Source organism: Hemiscyllium ocellatum, chromosome 7 (assembly GCF_020745735.1).
Source record: "Hemiscyllium ocellatum isolate sHemOce1 chromosome 7, sHemOce1.pat.X.cur, whole genome shotgun sequence".
NCBI classification, from domain to species: Eukaryota; Metazoa; Chordata; class Chondrichthyes; order Orectolobiformes; family Hemiscylliidae; genus Hemiscyllium; species Hemiscyllium ocellatum.
The window spans coordinates 6,098,159-6,117,421 of record NC_083407.1 but is presented as its reverse complement, the minus strand read 5'-3'; the positions used below and the strand labels follow the sequence as shown (position 1 = coordinate 6,117,421).

Here is a 19,263-nt window from a genome sequence, read left to right as displayed (position 1 = left end):
GGTCTGAGTAGTCTGGCAGTCATTTCTGAGATGTCTTTGATGTAGGGGAGAGTGACTAGGGTTTCTGGATGCGGTTTGGTTGCTTGTTTGGGTTTGTTGCTGAAAAATCAGCAAACTGTGTTCATTGGGTACCCATTCTTATTGAATACGCAGTATAGGTGATTTTCCTCTGCTCTGCGTAGTTCCTCTGTGCTGCAGTGTGTGATGGCTCGTTGAAATAATGTTTTGATGCAGCTTTGTTTGTGGGTGTTGGGCTGATTGCTTCTGTAGTTCAGTATTTGGTCAGTATGCGTTGTTTTCCTGTAGACGCTGGTGTGAAGTTCTCCATTGGCTGTTTGCTCTACTGTGACATCTAGGAATGGCAGTTTGTTGTTGTTTTCCTCCACTTCAGTGAATTTTATGCCAGTAAGGGTATTATTGATGGTCTTGAAGGTTTCCTCTAATTTGTTCTGTTTTGTGATGACAAAGGTGTCATCCATGTAGCAGACCCAAAGTTTGGGTTGGATGGTTGGCAGAGCTGTTTGCTCAAGTCTCTGCATTACTGCCTCTGCTAAGAACCCTGATATCGGAGATCCCATGGGTGTTCCATTGGTTTAGTTGTTGAAGGTGAAGTGGGTGGTAAGGCATAGGACCACTAGCTTGATGATACTATCCTTGCTGATGAAGTTGGTGGTGTTTGGTGTATGTGTCTTTGGGCCTTCTATCAGTGCAATCAGAGTTTCCTTGGCCAGGTTGATGTTGATGGATATAAACATGGCTGTTACATCAAAGGAGACCATTAGTTCATCCTCTTCTATCTTGGTGTCTTTGGTCTTCAGGAATTCTTGGGTGGAGTGGATGGAGTGGTGTGCGTCTTCCACTAAGTGTTTTAGTCTTTGGTGTAGCTCCTTGGCTAATCTGTACGCTGGTTTTCCAGGTAGCGAGACTATGGGTCTGGGGGGGGGGCTCCTGGTTTGTGAATTTTGGGTAATCCATAGACGTGTGGTTTTCTGGATCCGTTAGGTTTTATTTTTTGGAAGTCTGTCTTACTTAATTCTCCAGATTTCTTAAGTTTTTTGAGTAGGGCAGTGATTCGGTTCTCTAGTTGTGGAGTTGGGTCTATCACTACCTGTTGGTAAGTGTCAGTATCTGCAAGTAGTGCATTTGCTTTCTCAACGTAATCACTTCAGTTTAAAATGACTGTCAACCGTCCTAGTCTGCAGATAGGATAACAATGCTTTTATCTTTTTTGAGTCCTTCTAGTACTTTCCTTTCTTTTGTACTGAGTGGTTCCTTTTTCCTGCTTAATGCTGGTGCGACTGTCTGTCGGGTTTCCTCTGTGAGTTGGTTGTATTAGATTGGATTCCCTACAGTGTGGAAACAGGCCCATCAGCCCGATAAGTCCACACCGACACCCAGACCCATTCCCCTCCCTAATTCACCTAGCACTATGGGCAATTTAGCATGGCCAATCCACCCAACCTGCACATCTTTGGACTGTGGGAGGAAACCAGAGCACCCGGAGGAAACCCATGCAGACACGGGAGAATGTGCAAACTCCACACAGTCGTCACCCGAGGTTGAGATCAAACTTGGGACCCTGGTGTTGTGAGGCAGCAGCACTAACCACTGAGTCACCGTGCCATCCATCTTTCAGTGTTGTTTCTAATGCTGCTAAGAAATCTGCTTGTCTGCATCCAGTAGTTGTAATTTAATCCTCTTACTAAGATGGCTTTTTCAGTGACTGTTAAGGGTGGGTCAGATAAGTTTTTTTATCTATGCTTCTAGGTTGTCTGTGTTGTTATTTTGTGTGAGTTTGTTGAGGTCTAGTTCATTTGTTTTCTTTGTTTGCCGCTGTCTATTGTCTGTGTTTGTTGTACTGTGTCAGTCCATTCATGGTCTGTCGTGTTAGTGATTAAGTTTTTTGGTGCAAAATTTCCCCGTTTTATTTATGGAGTCTGTTGAGGACATCTTTGATCATTTCTCTAAGCATTCGCTGGCCGTTTTGCTCTGCTATTCTTTTGGCTAGTGGGGTGTTAAGGGGAGGTTTGTGTTGAAGACATTTCGGTAGGATCTGTTTCCTTCGGCATTCGTGCAGGAAGTACAGCTGTTCGTGGGTGGTGCTCTGTCGGATGGCGTTGATTTCCCATTTTCAGACCAGTTTTAGTGTATTGCGCCAAGAGGTGATATCGAGTTTGGAGAAGATTTGTAGCTCAGGTTGAGGTTCTAGATGTAAGTTTGCTCAATGAGCTGGGGCTCATTAAAATTCACAAACCAGGAGCCCCCTCAGACCCATAGTCTCGCTACCCAGAATACCAACGTACAGATTAAGTCACTCAGACCTCTTGGCATCATGGGAGCCCACAAACCCACCAACACACTAAAACAGCAGCTAATGAACTTGAAAGACCCCATACAGACAATAAACTAAACAAACATCATTTACAAAATACCATGCAAGGACTGTAACAAAGACTACATTGGACAAACTGGCAGAAATCTAGCCACCAGGATACATGAACATCAACTAGCCACAAAAAGACATGACCCTCTCTCACTAGTATCCTCACATACAGATAAGGAAGGACAGCACTTTGACTGGGACAACACACCCATCCTAGGATAAGCCAAACAGAGACACACATAAGAATTCCTAGAAGCATGGCATTCCAAACGGAACTCTATAAACAAACATATTGACTTGGATCCCATTTACCACCCCCTGAGAAAAAGAACAGGAAGTGACATCACTACAAGACATGAGATCACCACAGGACAGGCCGAGGAAGCCTAAACACATAAATAGAAAGCAGGTCACTAACACCAGTGCTTCACCGGAGGTTCTCACTGATGATGTTAACTAGCACGGTGACGAAATGTCTGAAAACAAACCTTCCAGCTCAGCAAGCAAACTTATATCCAGAACCGAATGTGACCATGGCTGATCTGATCATCCCCAACTCCACTCTCCTGCCTTTTCCCCTCAATTCCCTTCTATCTGTCTGTCCTGGCCTTAGTGACTGAGCCTCGATAGCCCCCCCGCCACTCCCCCTCCCTACCCCACAGATTCACTCACCCCCGGAGTGAAGAAATTCCCCTTCATCTCTGTCTAAAATGGGTGCCCCCTTACTCTGAGATGATGCCTGTCTGATCCTAGACTCTCCCCCGAGGGAAAACCACCTCTCCACATCCCTCCTAAACCGTCTCTCCACATCCCTCCCTAAGAATCTCATATGTTTTGACAAGGTCACCTCTCATTCTTGCTAACTCCAGTGTGGTCTGACTGGTGCTCTGTACAATCTTAGCAAAACCTCCCTACTTTTATACTCCATTCCCTTTGAAATAAAGGTCAACATTCCGTTGATCTTTCTTGCTATCCACTGAATTTGGATGAATTTAGATTTTTATGATTCACACACAAAGAATCCTAAATCCCTTTGAGTTGGACCTTGCTGCAATCTTTCCCAATTTAGATAATATTCACTTACAACAATCCTACTCCTCACCCCAATTCTCAAAAGACACTCACACTCACACACACACATACTCACACACACTCTGTCTCACACAAACAACACACTTCACCCCTTTCACTGATATATACCCTGCCATCAGTGTAAACCTCTCTGTGATCATTGGGAAAAGTTTAATACCTCATGTAAAAGACCAGGGCGGGATGAATTTCTGGATCTGTCTCTTGCCTGCTGTGTGTTCCCTGACTGGAACCCATTGACTGGTTTCTGTGTCTATCTGTAGGTGCCCTTGAATGACCAGGTCGCAGTGGAAGGACAGAACATCAGTCTAACTGTGTGTGTGCTTGGACAGCCGAAGCCTATCATTTACTGGTGAGTGAAATTGAGCTCAGAGCACATGACCCAGCCTCTTCCCCATGTCCCTGCTCCGGTCATGACTCTGATTACATCCTGATATCTCAATCATTTCCGAACCCAATGTGCACAGATCTGTATGCACTCACACAATGGCACACACACCAACACACACACACTGACACACCAACACACAAACACACTCTCTCACTCACACATTCTCTCACACACACACACACTCTCTCTCAAACATACACACTCTCTCTCACACGCACACTCACACAAGCTGAAACAACACATTGACAAGCTCACTCCCAAATGGATTCTAACAGAGCCACACATCATTGGGGTCTTGTTAGCGGGTGCTCCTCCCAATGCCCCTGACACCTCCCTTCCCCACGCCATTCGGAGAATCCTCCGCCCCCACAGTATAACTGCTGTCAAATTTTCCCTGGATAGGCTGAGAAACCGGGAGCCGGTGAAAAGCGATAGCCGCCATTACGTGCTGGAGGGGGAGAACGGGCGGTTTCACTTGAACATTGTGGCTGTGCAGAGGGCGGATTCTGGAATGTACACTTGTAAGGCCATCAACGAGTACGGAACAAAACAGTGTGACGGCAAACTGGAGGTCAAAGGTGAGCGGGAGCCACACCATGGGACCATGGGCCTGATTCACTCAATCCACTGTATAACTCCCACTGGCCTTGTGTGGCTCGGAGCTTAGATTAAGTATGGTTCCAATGGATGGAGGGCCCTTCAGAGAGTGTAATTGACGAGAGGTGGTTTCCCCTTAGGGGAGAGTCTAGGATCAAAAAGGCATCATCTCAGAATAAGGGGGCACCCATTTTAGACAGAGATGAAGGGGAATTTCTTCTCCTCGAGAGGAGTGAATCTGTGGGGTAGGGAGGGAGAGCAGCGGTGGGTGGGGAGGGGGCTGCTGTCGGGCTCACTCACTAAGGCCAGGACAGACAGGTGGAAGGGAATCGAGGGGTCAGTATGGATTTTGCAAAACATGTTAAATGCAGAGACTCCCCAGCCCCGGCACCCCCAGGGATCAGTATTTGGCTCTTTGCTGTTCCTGCTACATGAGATGAGTGGAGGGTATTTAGGTCACCTCATTCATATTTGCAGATGACACTAAAGGTGTGGGGAAAGAGGGGAGTGATGAACCTCAGGAAGACCTTGGAAAGCTGGTAAAATGACCAGAGAGGGGAATGTAACACTTGATGTTTGAAGTAATTTGCTCCAAATGCAAGAACACAGAAAAGCAACGTAAACAATTCTAAACAGGGTTTCACAAACAGGGAAACCTGCAGGAGCAAGTACAGGGGTTAGCACTGCTCCCCCACAGCGCCAGGGACCCGAATTCGATTCCCATCTCGGGTGACTATCTGTGTGGAGTTTGCACATTCTCCTCACATCTGTGTGGGTTTCCTCCCACAGTCCCAACGATGTGCAGGTTAGGGTGGGGTGGCCATACTAAATTACCCATAGTGTCCAGGAATGAACTCTCTGCCTCAGAAAACAGTTGGGGTGGGGCCATTGAATATATTTAAGAAGGAGGTGGAGAGATTTCTGTCTGGCGGTGGAGGGGGTGAATCCGAGGGGGATTCCATGTGTGTGGGGAGGGGTGATGAGAATGTGCAATTGGGAAAGTAAACTGTTCCAAATCCCATTGAACAGTGCAGCTGGCTTGAGGGGCTGAATGGCCTACACTTGTTCCAAATCTGTAAATTTATATGCAAATGAAATGAATCTTGGTGATATAACAATGCTCACTGTCCCTTTGACAATGCTGTCCATTTAATGAGGTTATTTTGTCCTTGGGTTTTTTTTGAGATACGTTATTAAGGCAGAGATGCGGAGGGCTCTGAAAGAGCCTAGTTTAACAATGGCAGGGGAATGGCCAGTTCTCCCAATTCAGGTTTATTCTAGTTATTGAGTCATAGAGATGGACAGCACAGAAACAAACCCTTGGGTCCAACACGTCCATGCCGACCAGATATCCCAAGCCAATCTAGTCCCACTTGCCAGCAACCGGCCCATATCCCTCCAAACCCTTCCTATTCATATACCCACCCAAATTCCTCTTAAATGTTGCAATTGTACCAGTCTCCACCACATCCTCTGGCAGCTCATTCAATACACGTACCACCTTCTGTGTGAAAAAGTTGCCCCTTATGTCTCTTTTATATCTTTCCCCTCTCACCGTAAACCTATGCTCTCTACTTTTGGACCCCCCGACCCCAGGGAAAAGACTTTGTCTATTTATCCTATCTATGCCCCTCATAATTTTGTAAACCTCTAAAAGGTCACCCCTCAGCCTCCGACGCTCCAGGGAAAACAGCCCCAGCCTGTTCAGCCTCTCCCCGTAGCTCCAACCCTGGCAACATCCTTGTAAATATTTTCTGAACCCTTTAAAATTTCACAACATCTTTCCGATAGGAAGGAGACCAGAATTGCATGCAATATTCCAACAGTGGGCTAACCAATGTCCTGTACAGCCGCAACATGACCTCCCAACTCCTGTCCTCAATATTCTGACCAATAAAGGAAAGCATACCAAACACTTTCTTCACTATCCTATCTACCTTGACTCCACTTTCAAGGAGCTATGAACCTGCACTCCAAGGTGTCTCTTTGTTCAGCAACACTCCGTAGGACCTTACCATTAAGTGTATAAGTCCTGCTAAGATTTGCTTTCCCAAAATGCAGCACCTCACATTTATCTGAATTAAACTCCATCTGCCACTTCTTAACCCATTGGTCCATCTGGTCCAGATCCTGTTGTAATCTGAGGTAACCCTCTTCGCTGTCCACTACACCTCCAATTTTGGCGTCATCTGCAAACTAACTGAAACAGTGAGAAACTACTGCAGTCCCAAGAAAGGTTCCAAGCTTCAGCCGATGATTCCTGGCTGACTTTTCTCTCTCCTACCTGTGAGAACTCATGTTTGAATTTAGCCTTTTGCCAAGGGATGTGTTTAAGGGATGTTACAGGAATTGGATCAGCTCCTTTGTTAAGTTGCCATCTCGGTCAGTTAAGTTTTCCGTGAGTTGTTATTCTAAATTTCACTTTCTTTAGTTTGTGTTTCTACTGTAGTGTTCAAATAAATTCTGTTTTACTTAAAGCCAAGTGGTTTGACCAGCTGTATCACTCTTGGAATATGCACTTTACATCTACCCTTAAAATAAGAAAACATTAAGGTCTGGGCTACCTTCTTTAAATATTTTGAGGGGGTCGGGCCTGGTCCATAATAGAGCCCCAGGGTTACAGGGAGAGAGAATTCCAGGTTCCCACTGCCCTTCCTGTGAGGATCTGCTTCCTGGAATCATGCCCAGACGTGATCCAGTTTGAATCTAAAGATTGTTCCCCAGCACCCCTTGCTCCCTGCATCAGAGTCACAGGCTGGGAAGGGAGTGAGAAGAATACACCATGTAACAGTGAAGAGTTCATTGCTGAGTGGGAACATTTGTGAGATTTCTGGGGGAGCAGTAGGGTATTGATGTCCCTGAGGAATACTGGGGAAAGAAAGTAGCAGTTTACCTAATTGAGGTGCTTGATTTAATAGTTTATCTAATAGAGGTGATCTAATTGAGGTGCTTAACCTGAGTAAAGGATTCCTGTGAGTTAGACACACAGAAACTGCTCTCTGGTCGGTGGGGGAGAGGTGCGATTTGGCGGGGGTGGAGAGATTGGGTGTGGGGAGCAAGTGTGCAGGAGCATAATCTTTAAATTCAAACTGGATCACGTCCGGGTGTGATTCCAGGAAACAGATCCTCACAGGATAGGCAGTGTGAACCTGGAATTCTCTCTACCTAACTTTTCCCTGAGGCACCAGATTCTAAAACCTTTCAAGAGTTGACGGATTTAGTTCAGGAATATTATGACCCCAAACCTTCTCTAATTCTGAGATGTTATCAGTTTTGCTTGGCAATTCAAGATTTTTAACTATGTTAAGATGACTGGCAAAGGCATGTGACTTTGATTTAACTTTTAATGAGATGCTGAGAGACCATTTCATATGTGGATTAATGATGTAACCATGCAGAAACCCCTGCGAGCTGAAGACCAACTCAACTTTAAACAGGTGCTACAACTGGCTTTAACATTGGAAAATGGGCCAAATGGAGCATATGAGTTGTAGGGTATTCCAATGGAAATGGATACCCTCCCTAATAGCGTGTGCATGCAGGACTTTGACTAATGCAGAGAGTAAATATGCCCAGGTAGGGAATGAAGACTTGGGGGCCATATTTGGAGTCGGGACGTTCCACCAATACCTTTTGCAGGTGTAATTTTGTAATTATAATAGACCACAAAGCTCTGCTAGATTTACAATGCCACCCGTAGCTTCAAGCCAAATTAAATGGTTGGCTCTAATTGTCAGTGCATATAAATACAAGTTACAACACCATCTGGGAGGCCAAGTAGCAAATGTGGATGCATTGTGCTGCCTCCCACTGGCAGATATGCCAGCAGTGGTACTGTCTCTGGAAATGAGCATAATGATTTTAAATTTTCTGGACACATGTCCTGTCACAGCTAACTGTCAGATTTTGCAGATATATCCAGTCCTGGCAAAACTGAAACAGCTGGTGTTGGGTGAAACCAAAGTGTGATCCCAACCAGAATTGAAGCCTTTTTGGACTCAGAGAGACCAGAGCAGTGTAGAGGATGGCATATTATTATGGGGAATAAGAGTCACTGTCCCAAGCAAAAGTCATTGCCAGATACTGGCTGAAGTCCACCATCATCATCCAGGGGTTTCCAAAATGAAGGTATTGGTGAAAAGGTATGATTGATGACCTGGATTGACCTGGATGACACGACCACTTTGGTAGGGCAGTGCTCAGAATGCTAACAAGGACACAAGTTGCCACCACCAACTCTTCCACATTTATGGAAATAGCTATGTATACCCTGGACTTGATTAAACGTTGACTGTGCAGATCCTTTCTGGAACAGTCTAGGTCGGTCTGAGTTGGTCTAGGCTGGCTTGGGTCAGTGTGGGTCAGTCTACATTGGTCTGGGGTTGGGTCACCCTGGGATCAGGTCAGCGATGTACACACGTGGTCCCTATGACATTGCAGCCACATCTGGACAAACTCGATTCACTTAAGGGTTGTTTCATGTCCGTTATTGTCTGCAGCTCCCAGCCACTAACCTGGGCCATGTTGCTGCTGTGGGTAGCTCTGTGTTTGGCCTGTGTGAGTAAATGACTCTGTTCATGTGGGTAAATTGTCATGTTTGTGACTGTTCATGTTTTAGTTTTGTGTCTGTATGTCAGTGAGTTTGTGTTGGTGTCTGTCTCTGAAATGTGTGAGACTGTGTCACTCTGACAGTGAACACAGCGACAGAGTGTCACTCTGAGGATGTTGTGAAACCTGAAGGGGTTCAGAAAAGATTTGCAAGGATGTTGCCAGGGTTGGAGGGTTTGAGCTATAGGGAGAGGCTGAACAGGCTGGGGCTGTTTTCCCTGGAGTGTCAGAGGCTGAGGGGTGACCTTATAGAGGTTTATAAAAATCATGAGGGACATGGATAGGATAAATAGACAAAGTCTTTTCCCTGGGATGGGAGAGTCCAGAACTAGAGGGCATAGGTTTACGATGAGAGAGGAAAGATATAAAAAGGACCTAAGGGGCAATTTTTTCACGCGGAGGGTGGTATGTGTATAGAATGAGCTGCCAGAGGAAGTGGTGGAGGCTGGTCCAATTATAACATTTAAAAGGCATATGGATGGGTATATGAATAGGAAGGGTTTGGAGGGATATGGGCCGGGTGCTGGCAGGTGGGACTAGATTGGGTTGGGATACCTGGTCGGCATGGGATACCTGGTCGGATTGGGACCGAAGGGTCTGTTTCCGTGCTGTTCATCTCTCTGACTTTTTGACTCTGTGATAGTGAGCATAGTGAGTGCATCACTCTGATAGTAAGCACAATGAGAGTGTCACTCTGATAGTGAATACAGCAGGAGTGCCCTCTGATAGTAAGCACAATGAGAGTGTCACTCTGATAGTGAACACAGCAAAAGTGCACTCTGATAGTGAACATAGCAAGACTGTCACTCGGATAGTGAGCACAGCAAAAGTGCACTCTGACAGTGAGCAAAATGAGTGTCCCAGAGTGTCCGAATAGTCCCAGAGATGTAGAAGAAAGGATAGCAAAGATGATTCTCGATAGGAGTGAGAGAGACAGGGTAGTTGTCATGGGGGACTTCAACTATCAAATATTGACTGGGATCACTACAGTATGAGTACTATAGATGGGTCAGTTTTTGTCCAGTGTGTGCAGGAGGGCTTCCTGACACAGTATGTAGACAGGCCGACAAGGGGCAAAGCCACATTAGATTTAGTACTGGGTAACGAGCCTGGCCAGGTGTTAGACTCGGAAGTAGGTGAGCACTTTGTATACAGCGATCACAATCCTGCCAGGTTTACTTTAGCGATGGAAAGGAATAGGTGTACTCCACCGAGCAAGAGTTACAGCTGGGTGAAGGGAAATTATGATGCAATTAGGAAAGATTTAGGAAGCGTAGGAAGGTAAAGGAAACTGCAGGAGATGAGCACATTAAAAATGTGGAGCTTATTCAAGGAAAAGCTCCTGTGTGTCCTAGAGAAGTATGTACCTGTCAGGGAGGGAGGAAGATATAGAACACGTGAGCCGTGTTTTACTAAGGAAGTGGAATCCCTGTTCAAGAAGAAGAAGGCTTATGTTAGGACAAAATGTGAAAACTCAGGGCGCTTGAGGGTAACAAGGAAGTCAGGAAAGACCTAAAAAGAGAGCTCAGAAGAGCCAGGAGGAGACATGAGAAGTTGTTGGCGGATAGGATCAGGGTAAACCCTAAGGCTTTCTATAGGTATTTAAGGAATAAAAGAATGACTAGAGTCAAGTTAGGGCCAATCAAGGATAATAGTGGGAAGTTGTGTGTAGAGTCAGAGGAGATAGGGGAAGCACTAAATAAATGTTTTTCGACAGTGTTCACTATAGAAAATGAAAATGTTGTCGAGGAAGACACAGAGATACTTGCATCTAGACTAGAAGAGATTGAGGTTCACAAGGAAGAGGTATTAGAAATACTGCAGAGTGTGAAAATAGACAACTCCCCTGGGCTGAATGGGATCTATCCTAGGATAAAAACAATGACTGCAGATGCTGGAAACCAGATTCTGGATCTGTGGTGCTGGAAGAGCACAGCAGTTCAGGCAGCATCCAACGAGCAGCGAAATCGATGTTTCGGGCAAAAGCCCTTCATCAGGAATCTATCCTAGGATCCTCTGGGAAGCAAGGGAAGAGATTGCCGAGCCTTTGGCAGTGATCTTCAAATCATCGTTGTCTACAGGAATACAGGATAGCAAATGTGGTTCCCTTGTTCAAAAAGGGTAGTAGAGACAACCCTGGTAATTACAGACCAGTGAGTCTCACTTCAGTTGTCGGTAAAGTGTTGGAAAAGGTTATAAGAGCTAGGATTTATAACCATCTAGAAAAGAATAATCTGATCAGGGACAGTCAGCATGGTTTTGTGAAGGGTAGGTCGTGCCTAACGAATCTTATTGAGTTTTTTTGACAAAGTGACCAAACAGGTAGATGAGAGTAAACCGGTTGATGTGGTGTATATGGATTTCAGCAAAGCGTTCGATAAGGTAGACTAGATAACAGTAGACTATTATACAAAATGCAGAGGAATGGGATTGTGGGAGACATAGCAGTTTGATCAGTAATTGGCTTGCTAAAAGAAAAAGGAGGGTTGTAGTTGATGGAACATGTTTATCTTGGTGTCCAGTTATTAGTGGCGTACGGCAAGGGTCGATGTTGGGTCCACTGCTGTTCGTCGCACTTCCTCATCACTCCCTTTTGGATGACGGGACTGATGTATGAGCAGACACTGGATTGGTTAGGACTATATTCACTGGAGTTTAGGAAAATGAAGGGATCACACAAACCTATAAAATTCTCACAGGAAGTAGACAAGATAAACACAGGAAGGGTGTTCCTGATGACCAGGGAGTCCCGAACCAGGGGGGTCACAGTCTAAGGATATGAGGTAGGCCATTTCGGATGGCGATGAGGAGAAATGTCCTCACCCAGGGTGTGCGGAGCCTGGGGAGCTCTCTGTCACAGGAAGCGGTTGAAGCCAAAACATTGAATATTTTCCAGAAGGAGTTAGTCATAGTTCTGAGGGCTATAGGGATCAACAGGTATGAGGGAGAAAGCGGGAATGGGGGATTGAGGTGGATGATCAGCCATGATCATATTGAATGGCAGAACAGGCTGGAAGGGCGAACTTCCTGTTACCTTTGCTTACCATCACTGTTTCCCATAAAATCTGTCTTCTGAGTGTGAAGTGGCAAACTCTGTTAGACCTCATTGCCCAACTCAAAAAATTCAGTATGTGGATGTACCTACTAGAGAAGGTGCAAAACTTGACCTACTCTTGGGAAATGAGGCAGAGCAGGTGACTGAGGTGTCAGTGGGGGAGCACTTTGGGGCCAGCGACCATAATTCTATTAGATTTAAAATAGTGATGGAAAAGGATAGACCAGATCTAAAAGTTGAAGTTCTAACTTGAAGAAAGGTCAATTTTGACGGTATTAGGCAAGAACTTTCAAAAGCTGATTGGGGACAGATATTCACAGGTAAAGGGATGGCTGGAAAATGGGAAGCCTTCAGAAATGAGATAACAAGAATCCAGAGAAAGTATATTCCTGTCAGGGTGAAAGGGAAGGCTGGTAGGTATAGGGAATGCTGGATGACTAAAAAAATTGAGGGTTTGGTTAAGAAAAAGAAGGAAGCATATGTCAGGTATAGACAGGATAGATCGAGTGAATCCTTAAAGAGTATAAAGGAAGTAGGAGTATACTTAAGAGGGAAATCAGGAGGACAAAAAGGGGACATGAGATAGCTTTGGCAAATAGAGTTAAGGAGAATCCAAAGTGTTTTTACAAATACATTAAGGACAAAAGGGTAACTAGGGAGAGAATAGGGCTCCTCAAAGATCAGCAAGACGGCCTTTGTATGGAGCCGCAGAAAATGGGGGAGATACTAAACGAGTATTTAACATCAGTATTTACTGTGGAAAAGGATATGGAAGATACAGACTGTAGGGAAATAGATGGTGATATCTTGCAAAATGTCCATATTAAAGAGGAGGAAGTGCTGGATGTCTTGAAATGGGTAAAGGTGAATATATCCCCAGGACCTGATCAGGTGTACCCGAGAACTCTGTGGGAAGCTAGAGAAGTCATGGCTGGGCCTCTTGCTGAGATATTTGTATCACCGATAGTCACAGGTGAGGTGCTGCAACGTGGTGCCACTGTTTAAGAAGGGTAGAAAGGACAAGCCAGGGAACTATAGACCAGTGAGCCTGACGTCAGTTGAGGGCAAGTTGTTGGAGGGAATCCTGAGGGACAGGATGTACATGTATTTGAAAAGGCAAGGACTGATTCGGGATAGTCAACATGGCTTTGTGCGTGGGAAATCATGTCTCAAAACTTGACTGAGTTTTTTGAGGAAGTAACAAAGACGATTGATGAGGGCAGAGTGGTAGATGTGATTCATATGGACTTCAGTAAGGTGTTCGACAAGGTTTCCCAAGGGAGACTGATTAGCAAGGTTAGATCTCATGGAATACAGAGAATACTAGCCATTTGGACACAGAATTGGCTCAAAGGTAGAAGACAGAGGGTGGTGGTGGAGGGTTGTTTTTCAGACTGGAGGCCTGTGACCAGTGGAGTGCCACAAGGATCGGTGCTCGGTCCTCTACTTTTTGTCATTTACATAAATGATTTGGATGCGAACATAAGAGGTACAGTTAGTAAGTTTGCAGATGATCCAAAATTGGAGGTGTAGTGGACAGCGATGAAGGTTACCTCAGATTACAACAGGACCTTGACCAGATGGACCAATGGGCTGAGAAGTGGCAGATGGAGTTTAATTCTGATAAATGTGAGGAGCTGCATTTTGGGAAAGCAAATCTTAGCAGGACATATACACTTAATGCTAAAAAATGTGTTGCTGGAAAAGCGCAACAGGTCAGGCAGCATCCAAGGAGCAGGAGAATCGACGTTTCGGGCACAAGCCCTATGTCGATTCTCCTGCTCCTTGGATGCTGCCTGACCTGTTGTGCTTTTCCAGCAACACATTTTTCAGCTCTGATCTCCGATATCTGCAGTCCTCACTTTCTCCTAGTTTTTTTCATATACACTTAACGGTGAGGTCCTGGGGAGTGTTGCTGAACAAAGAGACCTTGGAGTGCAGGTTTATAGCTCCTTGAAAGTGGAGTCACAGGTAGATAGGATAGTGAAGAAGGTGTTTGGTATGCTTTCCTTTATTGGTCAGAGTACTGAGTACAGGAGTTGGGAGGTCATGTACAGGATTTGGTTAGGCCACTGTTGGAATATTGCGTGCAATTCTGGTCTCCTTCCTATCGGAAAGGTGTTGTGTAACCTGAAAAGGTTCAGAAAAGATTTACAAGGATGTTGCCAGGGTTGGAGGATCTAAGCTACAGGGAGAGGCTGAACAGGCTGGGGCTGTTTTCCCTGGAGCGTCGGAGGCTGAGGGGTGACCTTATAGAGGTTTACAAAATCATGAGGGGCATGGATAGGATAAATAGAGAAAGTCTTTTCCCTGGGATGGGGGAGTCCAGAACTAGAGGGCATAGGTTTAGGGTGAGAGGGGAAAGATATAAAACAGACATACAGGGCAACTTTTTCACACAGAGTGATACGTGTATGGAATGAGCTACCAGAGGAAGTGGTGGAGGCTGGTACAATTGCAATATTTAAGAGACATTTGGATGGGTATATGAATAGGAAGGGTTTGGAGAGATATACGCCGGGCGCTGGGAGGTGGGACTAGATTGGATTGGGATATCTGGTCAGCATCGACGGGTTGGACCGAAGGGTCTCTTTCCATGCTGTACATATCTATGAGCTCCTTCAGGGGGAGGAGAATGAAGAGACTGCAGCCTGCTCTTGGTCAGGACGTTGTACTGATGTTTCAGATACTGGGGCTCCTTCCCCAGTAAGCCTGGTTCGGATCCCCAGCATACCGCACAAACCCAGCCACAAGCCAGGACCAGTGTGCTTATCCATTTGGTCAGTTGTGAGGATGTGAGAACCACACAATAGCTCTCTGCCTGAGGGCCGTGCAGACACTTGCTCAGCCCATGACCGTGAATTGAAATTTCAATCTGTCTCCGCTCATACGGTGTGCCAGCACAAAGTTGGTATCTTTACCTCCCACACTCCTCCCACGACTCAGCAGAACGCTCCAGAATCTTGGTAAAAATGCAAATCACAAAACAAGCCTTGTTGTTCCCCAGCGTCTGTTGTGATTTTTTAATCCTGCTCTGCTGCCAATTCTCTAGAAAGGGGCAGAGAGAAAAAGAGAGAGAGAGAGAAAGAGAGAGTGTGCGTGTGTGTGAGAGAGAGCGGGAGAGAGAGAGAGAGAGAGAGAGAAAGAGGGGGAAGGAAAGATAGAGAGAGAAAAAAGCGAGAGGGTGAGAGAGAGAAGGCACTCTCTTACTGTGGGGGTGTGGACTGAAATAAGGAAACTGTTGAACCAAAAACTGGAGTACAGAGGTTTTATTTTCTTTATTCTTACGTGGAATAATGGTGTCGCTGGCAAAATCAGCTTCTGTTCCCCATCCCTAATTGCCCCTTTGAATGAGTACCTTGTTCAGTTATTCCAGAGTCAGCCACATTGGAGTGGGTCTGGAGTCACATGTTGGTCAGACCAGGTAAGGATGGCAGAATCCCTTCTCTAAAGGACATAAGTGACCCAGATGGGCTCTTACAGTAATCAGTGATCAATCTTTAGCTTTCAATTTCTGATTGATTAAGTTCCACCAGCTATTGTGGTAGAACTGGAATCTCGGGTCTCCCAGCTCAGAGATATGAATGCTACCACTGTGTCACAAGATTCCAGGAAGAGAGTTACAGTTTTTTTTAATCAATTTGATCAGAGATGTTATTACACATCTCTGGACCTGATTAGACCTGAACCTGGGGCCTCCTGGCTCACAGGTAGAGACATTACTGCTGTTGGTGGGATTTGAAATCATGTTCCCAGAGGCTTGGGTTTCTGGGTAGCCAGTGCAGTAGAAATGGCCAAGTCTTGATAAGGTGTCAGGGCAGGGAACATTTGACGTTCTGGTAAAGGACTGAAACCAAACCGAGTGTTGTCTTGAGGTCTACCCCGTAATGCCATGACTGAGCAGGAACCTAGTGTTCTCTCTCATCAACTGGATCCATTTGTCTGGATACGAGTAACCCACAGCTTTCAATAACTAGGAATCAGTACACCTCAAACAGAGGCAACAGCAGACGGTGCCAAAGAGGGTTCTGAATGAATAACAATGGTGCATGATGTCTCCAGTTATTGTCACAATGAACTGTTAGTACACAGAGCACTCTGAATTACATAGCCAATATGGGCGAGGATAGATTCACTCTGGCTGAGTCACGGACACCACCTGAACAATACTCCCTTGCTTCAAGTGGATTTCTCTCAAAATTCCCCAGCTTTCAACAAGCTCTTCATTCCCCGGGATATGGGAAAGGTTCAAGTTGATTGGAAAATGCTAATAGGACACTGTTATTCAAAGAGAGAGGATGGCAGAAAGTAGGAAAGTATAGCCCAGTTAGTTTCCCACCTGGCATTGGGATACCTGCCATTCTAAAGGAAGAAGGAACAGGATATTTGGAAAGTCAGAATTCAATCCATCAGAGTCAGCATGGATTTGTGACAGATAAATCAGCCTTGGTTATTTGATGAAGTTTTATGAATAAGCAAATTGGATGATGGAGAATTCTGTAGATACTGTATCTCTGGACTTCTAGAAGATATTTGAAAAGGTTAATACACAAAGTAGGATCATATGGGGTGAAGGGTCATTTAGTGGCTTAGATAGAGGATTGGCTAACCAATAGAGAGCAGAGTGATAGAGATGTACAGCACAGAAACAGATATTTCGGTCCAATTCGTCCGTGCTGACCAGATATCCTAAATTATCCTAGTCCAATTTGCCAGCATTTGGCTCATATATCTCTAAACCCTTCCTATTCACATACCCATCCAGATGCCTTTTAAATGCTGTAATTGTACCAGTCTCCACCATTTCCTCTGGCAGCTCATTCCATTCATGTACCACCCTCTGCGTGAAAAAGTTGTCTGTTAGGTTCCTTTTATTTCTTTCTCCTCTCACCCTAAACCTATGTCCTCTAGTTTTGTACTCCCCCACCCCAGGGAAAAGACCTTATTTACCTTATCCATGCCCCTCATGATTTAAACCTCTATAAGGTCACCCCTTAGCCTCTGACGCTCCAAAGAATCAGGATCAATGAGTTGGCAAGATGTAACTAATAGGGTATTACTGGGTTGATCAGAGGAACAGAAAAGCAACTTACTGTAAATGGAGAGAATCTCCAGAGTGTTTTGGTGGAGCATGGGGACTCAGTAGATGTGGTGTATTTGGATTTCCAGAAGACATTTGACAAGGTGCCGCACAAAAGGTTGTTGCATAAAATAAAGATGCGCAGCATTTTGTGCAGTTTTGACCTTCTTACTTGAGAAAGGATGGACTGGCACTGGAGGGGGTTCACTAGGTTGATTCCGGAGTTGATGGGGTTGGCGTATGAGGAGAGACTGAGTAAACAGGGATTATATTCACTTGAATTTAGAAGAATGAGGGGGGGATCTTATATAAACATATTAAATTATAAAGGGAATAGAAAAGTTAGAAGTAGAGAGAATGTTTCCACTGGCAAGTGAAACTAGAACCAGAGGCATAGCCTCAGAATTAGGGGGAGCAGATTTGGGACTAAGTTGAGGAGGAACTTCTTCACTCAGAGGGTTGTGAATCAGTGGAATTCCCTGCCCAGTGAAGCAGTTGAGGCTACCTTGCTGAATGTTTTTAAGGCAAAGATAGATTTTTGAACAGTAAAGGAATTAAGGGAACAGTGAGCGGGCGGATCAGTGGATCTGAGTCTATGGAAAGATCAGCCATAATCTTATTGAATGGCAGAGCAAGCTCAAGGGGCCAGATGGCCCACTCCTGCTCCTAGTTCTTATGCAGAGGGATCTGGGTGTCCTTGTCCATGAATCGCAAAAAAACTAGTTAACAAGGAAGGCAAATGAAATGTTGGCATTTACTGCTAATGGAATAGATAATAAAAGTAGGGAAGTGTTACTCCAACTATAGTGAGACCACACCTCATGGAGGGCACACAGTCTTGGATTTCTTACTTCAGGAGGGATGTAGTTACATTGAAGGCAGCTCAGAGAAGGTTCACTTGATTGATTCCAGAGAAGAGGGCTTGGTCTTATGAAGGCAAATTGAGCAGGTTTGGCAGATACTCTCTGGAGTTGAGAAGAATGAGTGAAGATCTAACTGGGGTTGAGAAGATGCTAAAGGGGATTGACAGTAGATATAGAGAGGATGCTTCCTCATGTGGGGCAATCTGGAATGAGAGGTCATTGCTTTAGGACGGGGGAAAGCAGATCCAGGACAGAGATCAGGAGAAATTACTTCACTGAAAGGGCCATTAATCTATGGAATTCACTCCCTCAGAGTCCGGTGGATGCTGGGATATTGGGGAAATTTAAAGAGATTCGAGACTTTAAATGAGTAACGGGTTGGAGGGTTATGGGGAGTGGCAAGAAAGTGGAATTGAAGATTAGATGAGATCAGCCATCATCATATTAAATGGTGGAGCAGCCTCAAGGGGCTGAATGGCCTCCTCCTGTTCCTAGTTCTGATGTTTCTATGAACAATATCATTCGCTCATTGCTGAGGTGATTACAAGCGATTCTCCCTCAGTACTGACCCTCTGACAAGTGTGGCACTCCCTCAGCACTGACCCTCCAACATTGTGGCACTCCTTCAACACTGACCTTTGGACAGTGGGGCACTCCCTCAGTACTGACCCTCCAACATTGTAGCACTCCTTCAACACTGACCTTTGGACAGTGGGGCACTCCCTTGGTACTGACCCTCTGACAGTGCAGCACTGATCCTCTTGACAGTGTGGCGCTGCTCAGTACTGACCGTTCGACAGTATGACACTCACTCAGCACTGACCTTCTGACAGTGTGTCATTCCCTCAGCACTGACCCCCCACATTGCGGCACTCCTTCAACACTGATCCTCGGACAGTGGAGCACTCCCTCAGTACTGACCCTCCAACATTGTGGCACTCCTTCAACACTGAGCCTCGGACAGTGGAGCACTCCCTTGGTACTGACCCTCCGACAGTGCAGCACTGACCTCTTGACAGTGTGGCGCTGCTCAGTACTGACCATTCGACAGTATGACACTCACTCAGCACTGACCTTCTGACAGTGTGACATTCCCTCAGTACTGACCTTCCGACAGTGCGGCACTCCCTCAGTACTGACCCTCTGACAATGCGGCACTCCCTCAGCACTGACCCTCTGACAGTGTGGCACTCCCTC

The 19,263-nt window shown here is 45.5% G+C and overlaps 1 protein-coding gene across 1 annotated transcript in view; it reads left to right on the top strand.

The window, feature by feature from the left end:
* The window catches only part of spega (striated muscle enriched protein kinase a), a 198,003-nt gene that overhangs the window by 35,753 nt on the left and 142,987 nt on the right, over positions 1–19,263 (top strand). Inside the window, exons 6-7 of the mRNA XM_060827721.1 lie at positions 3,736–3,824; positions 4,266–4,441. Of these exons, the coding sequence (XP_060683704.1) occupies positions 3,736–3,824; positions 4,266–4,441 (265 nt within the window). The remainder of the gene's footprint in view (positions 1–3,735; positions 3,825–4,265; positions 4,442–19,263) is intronic.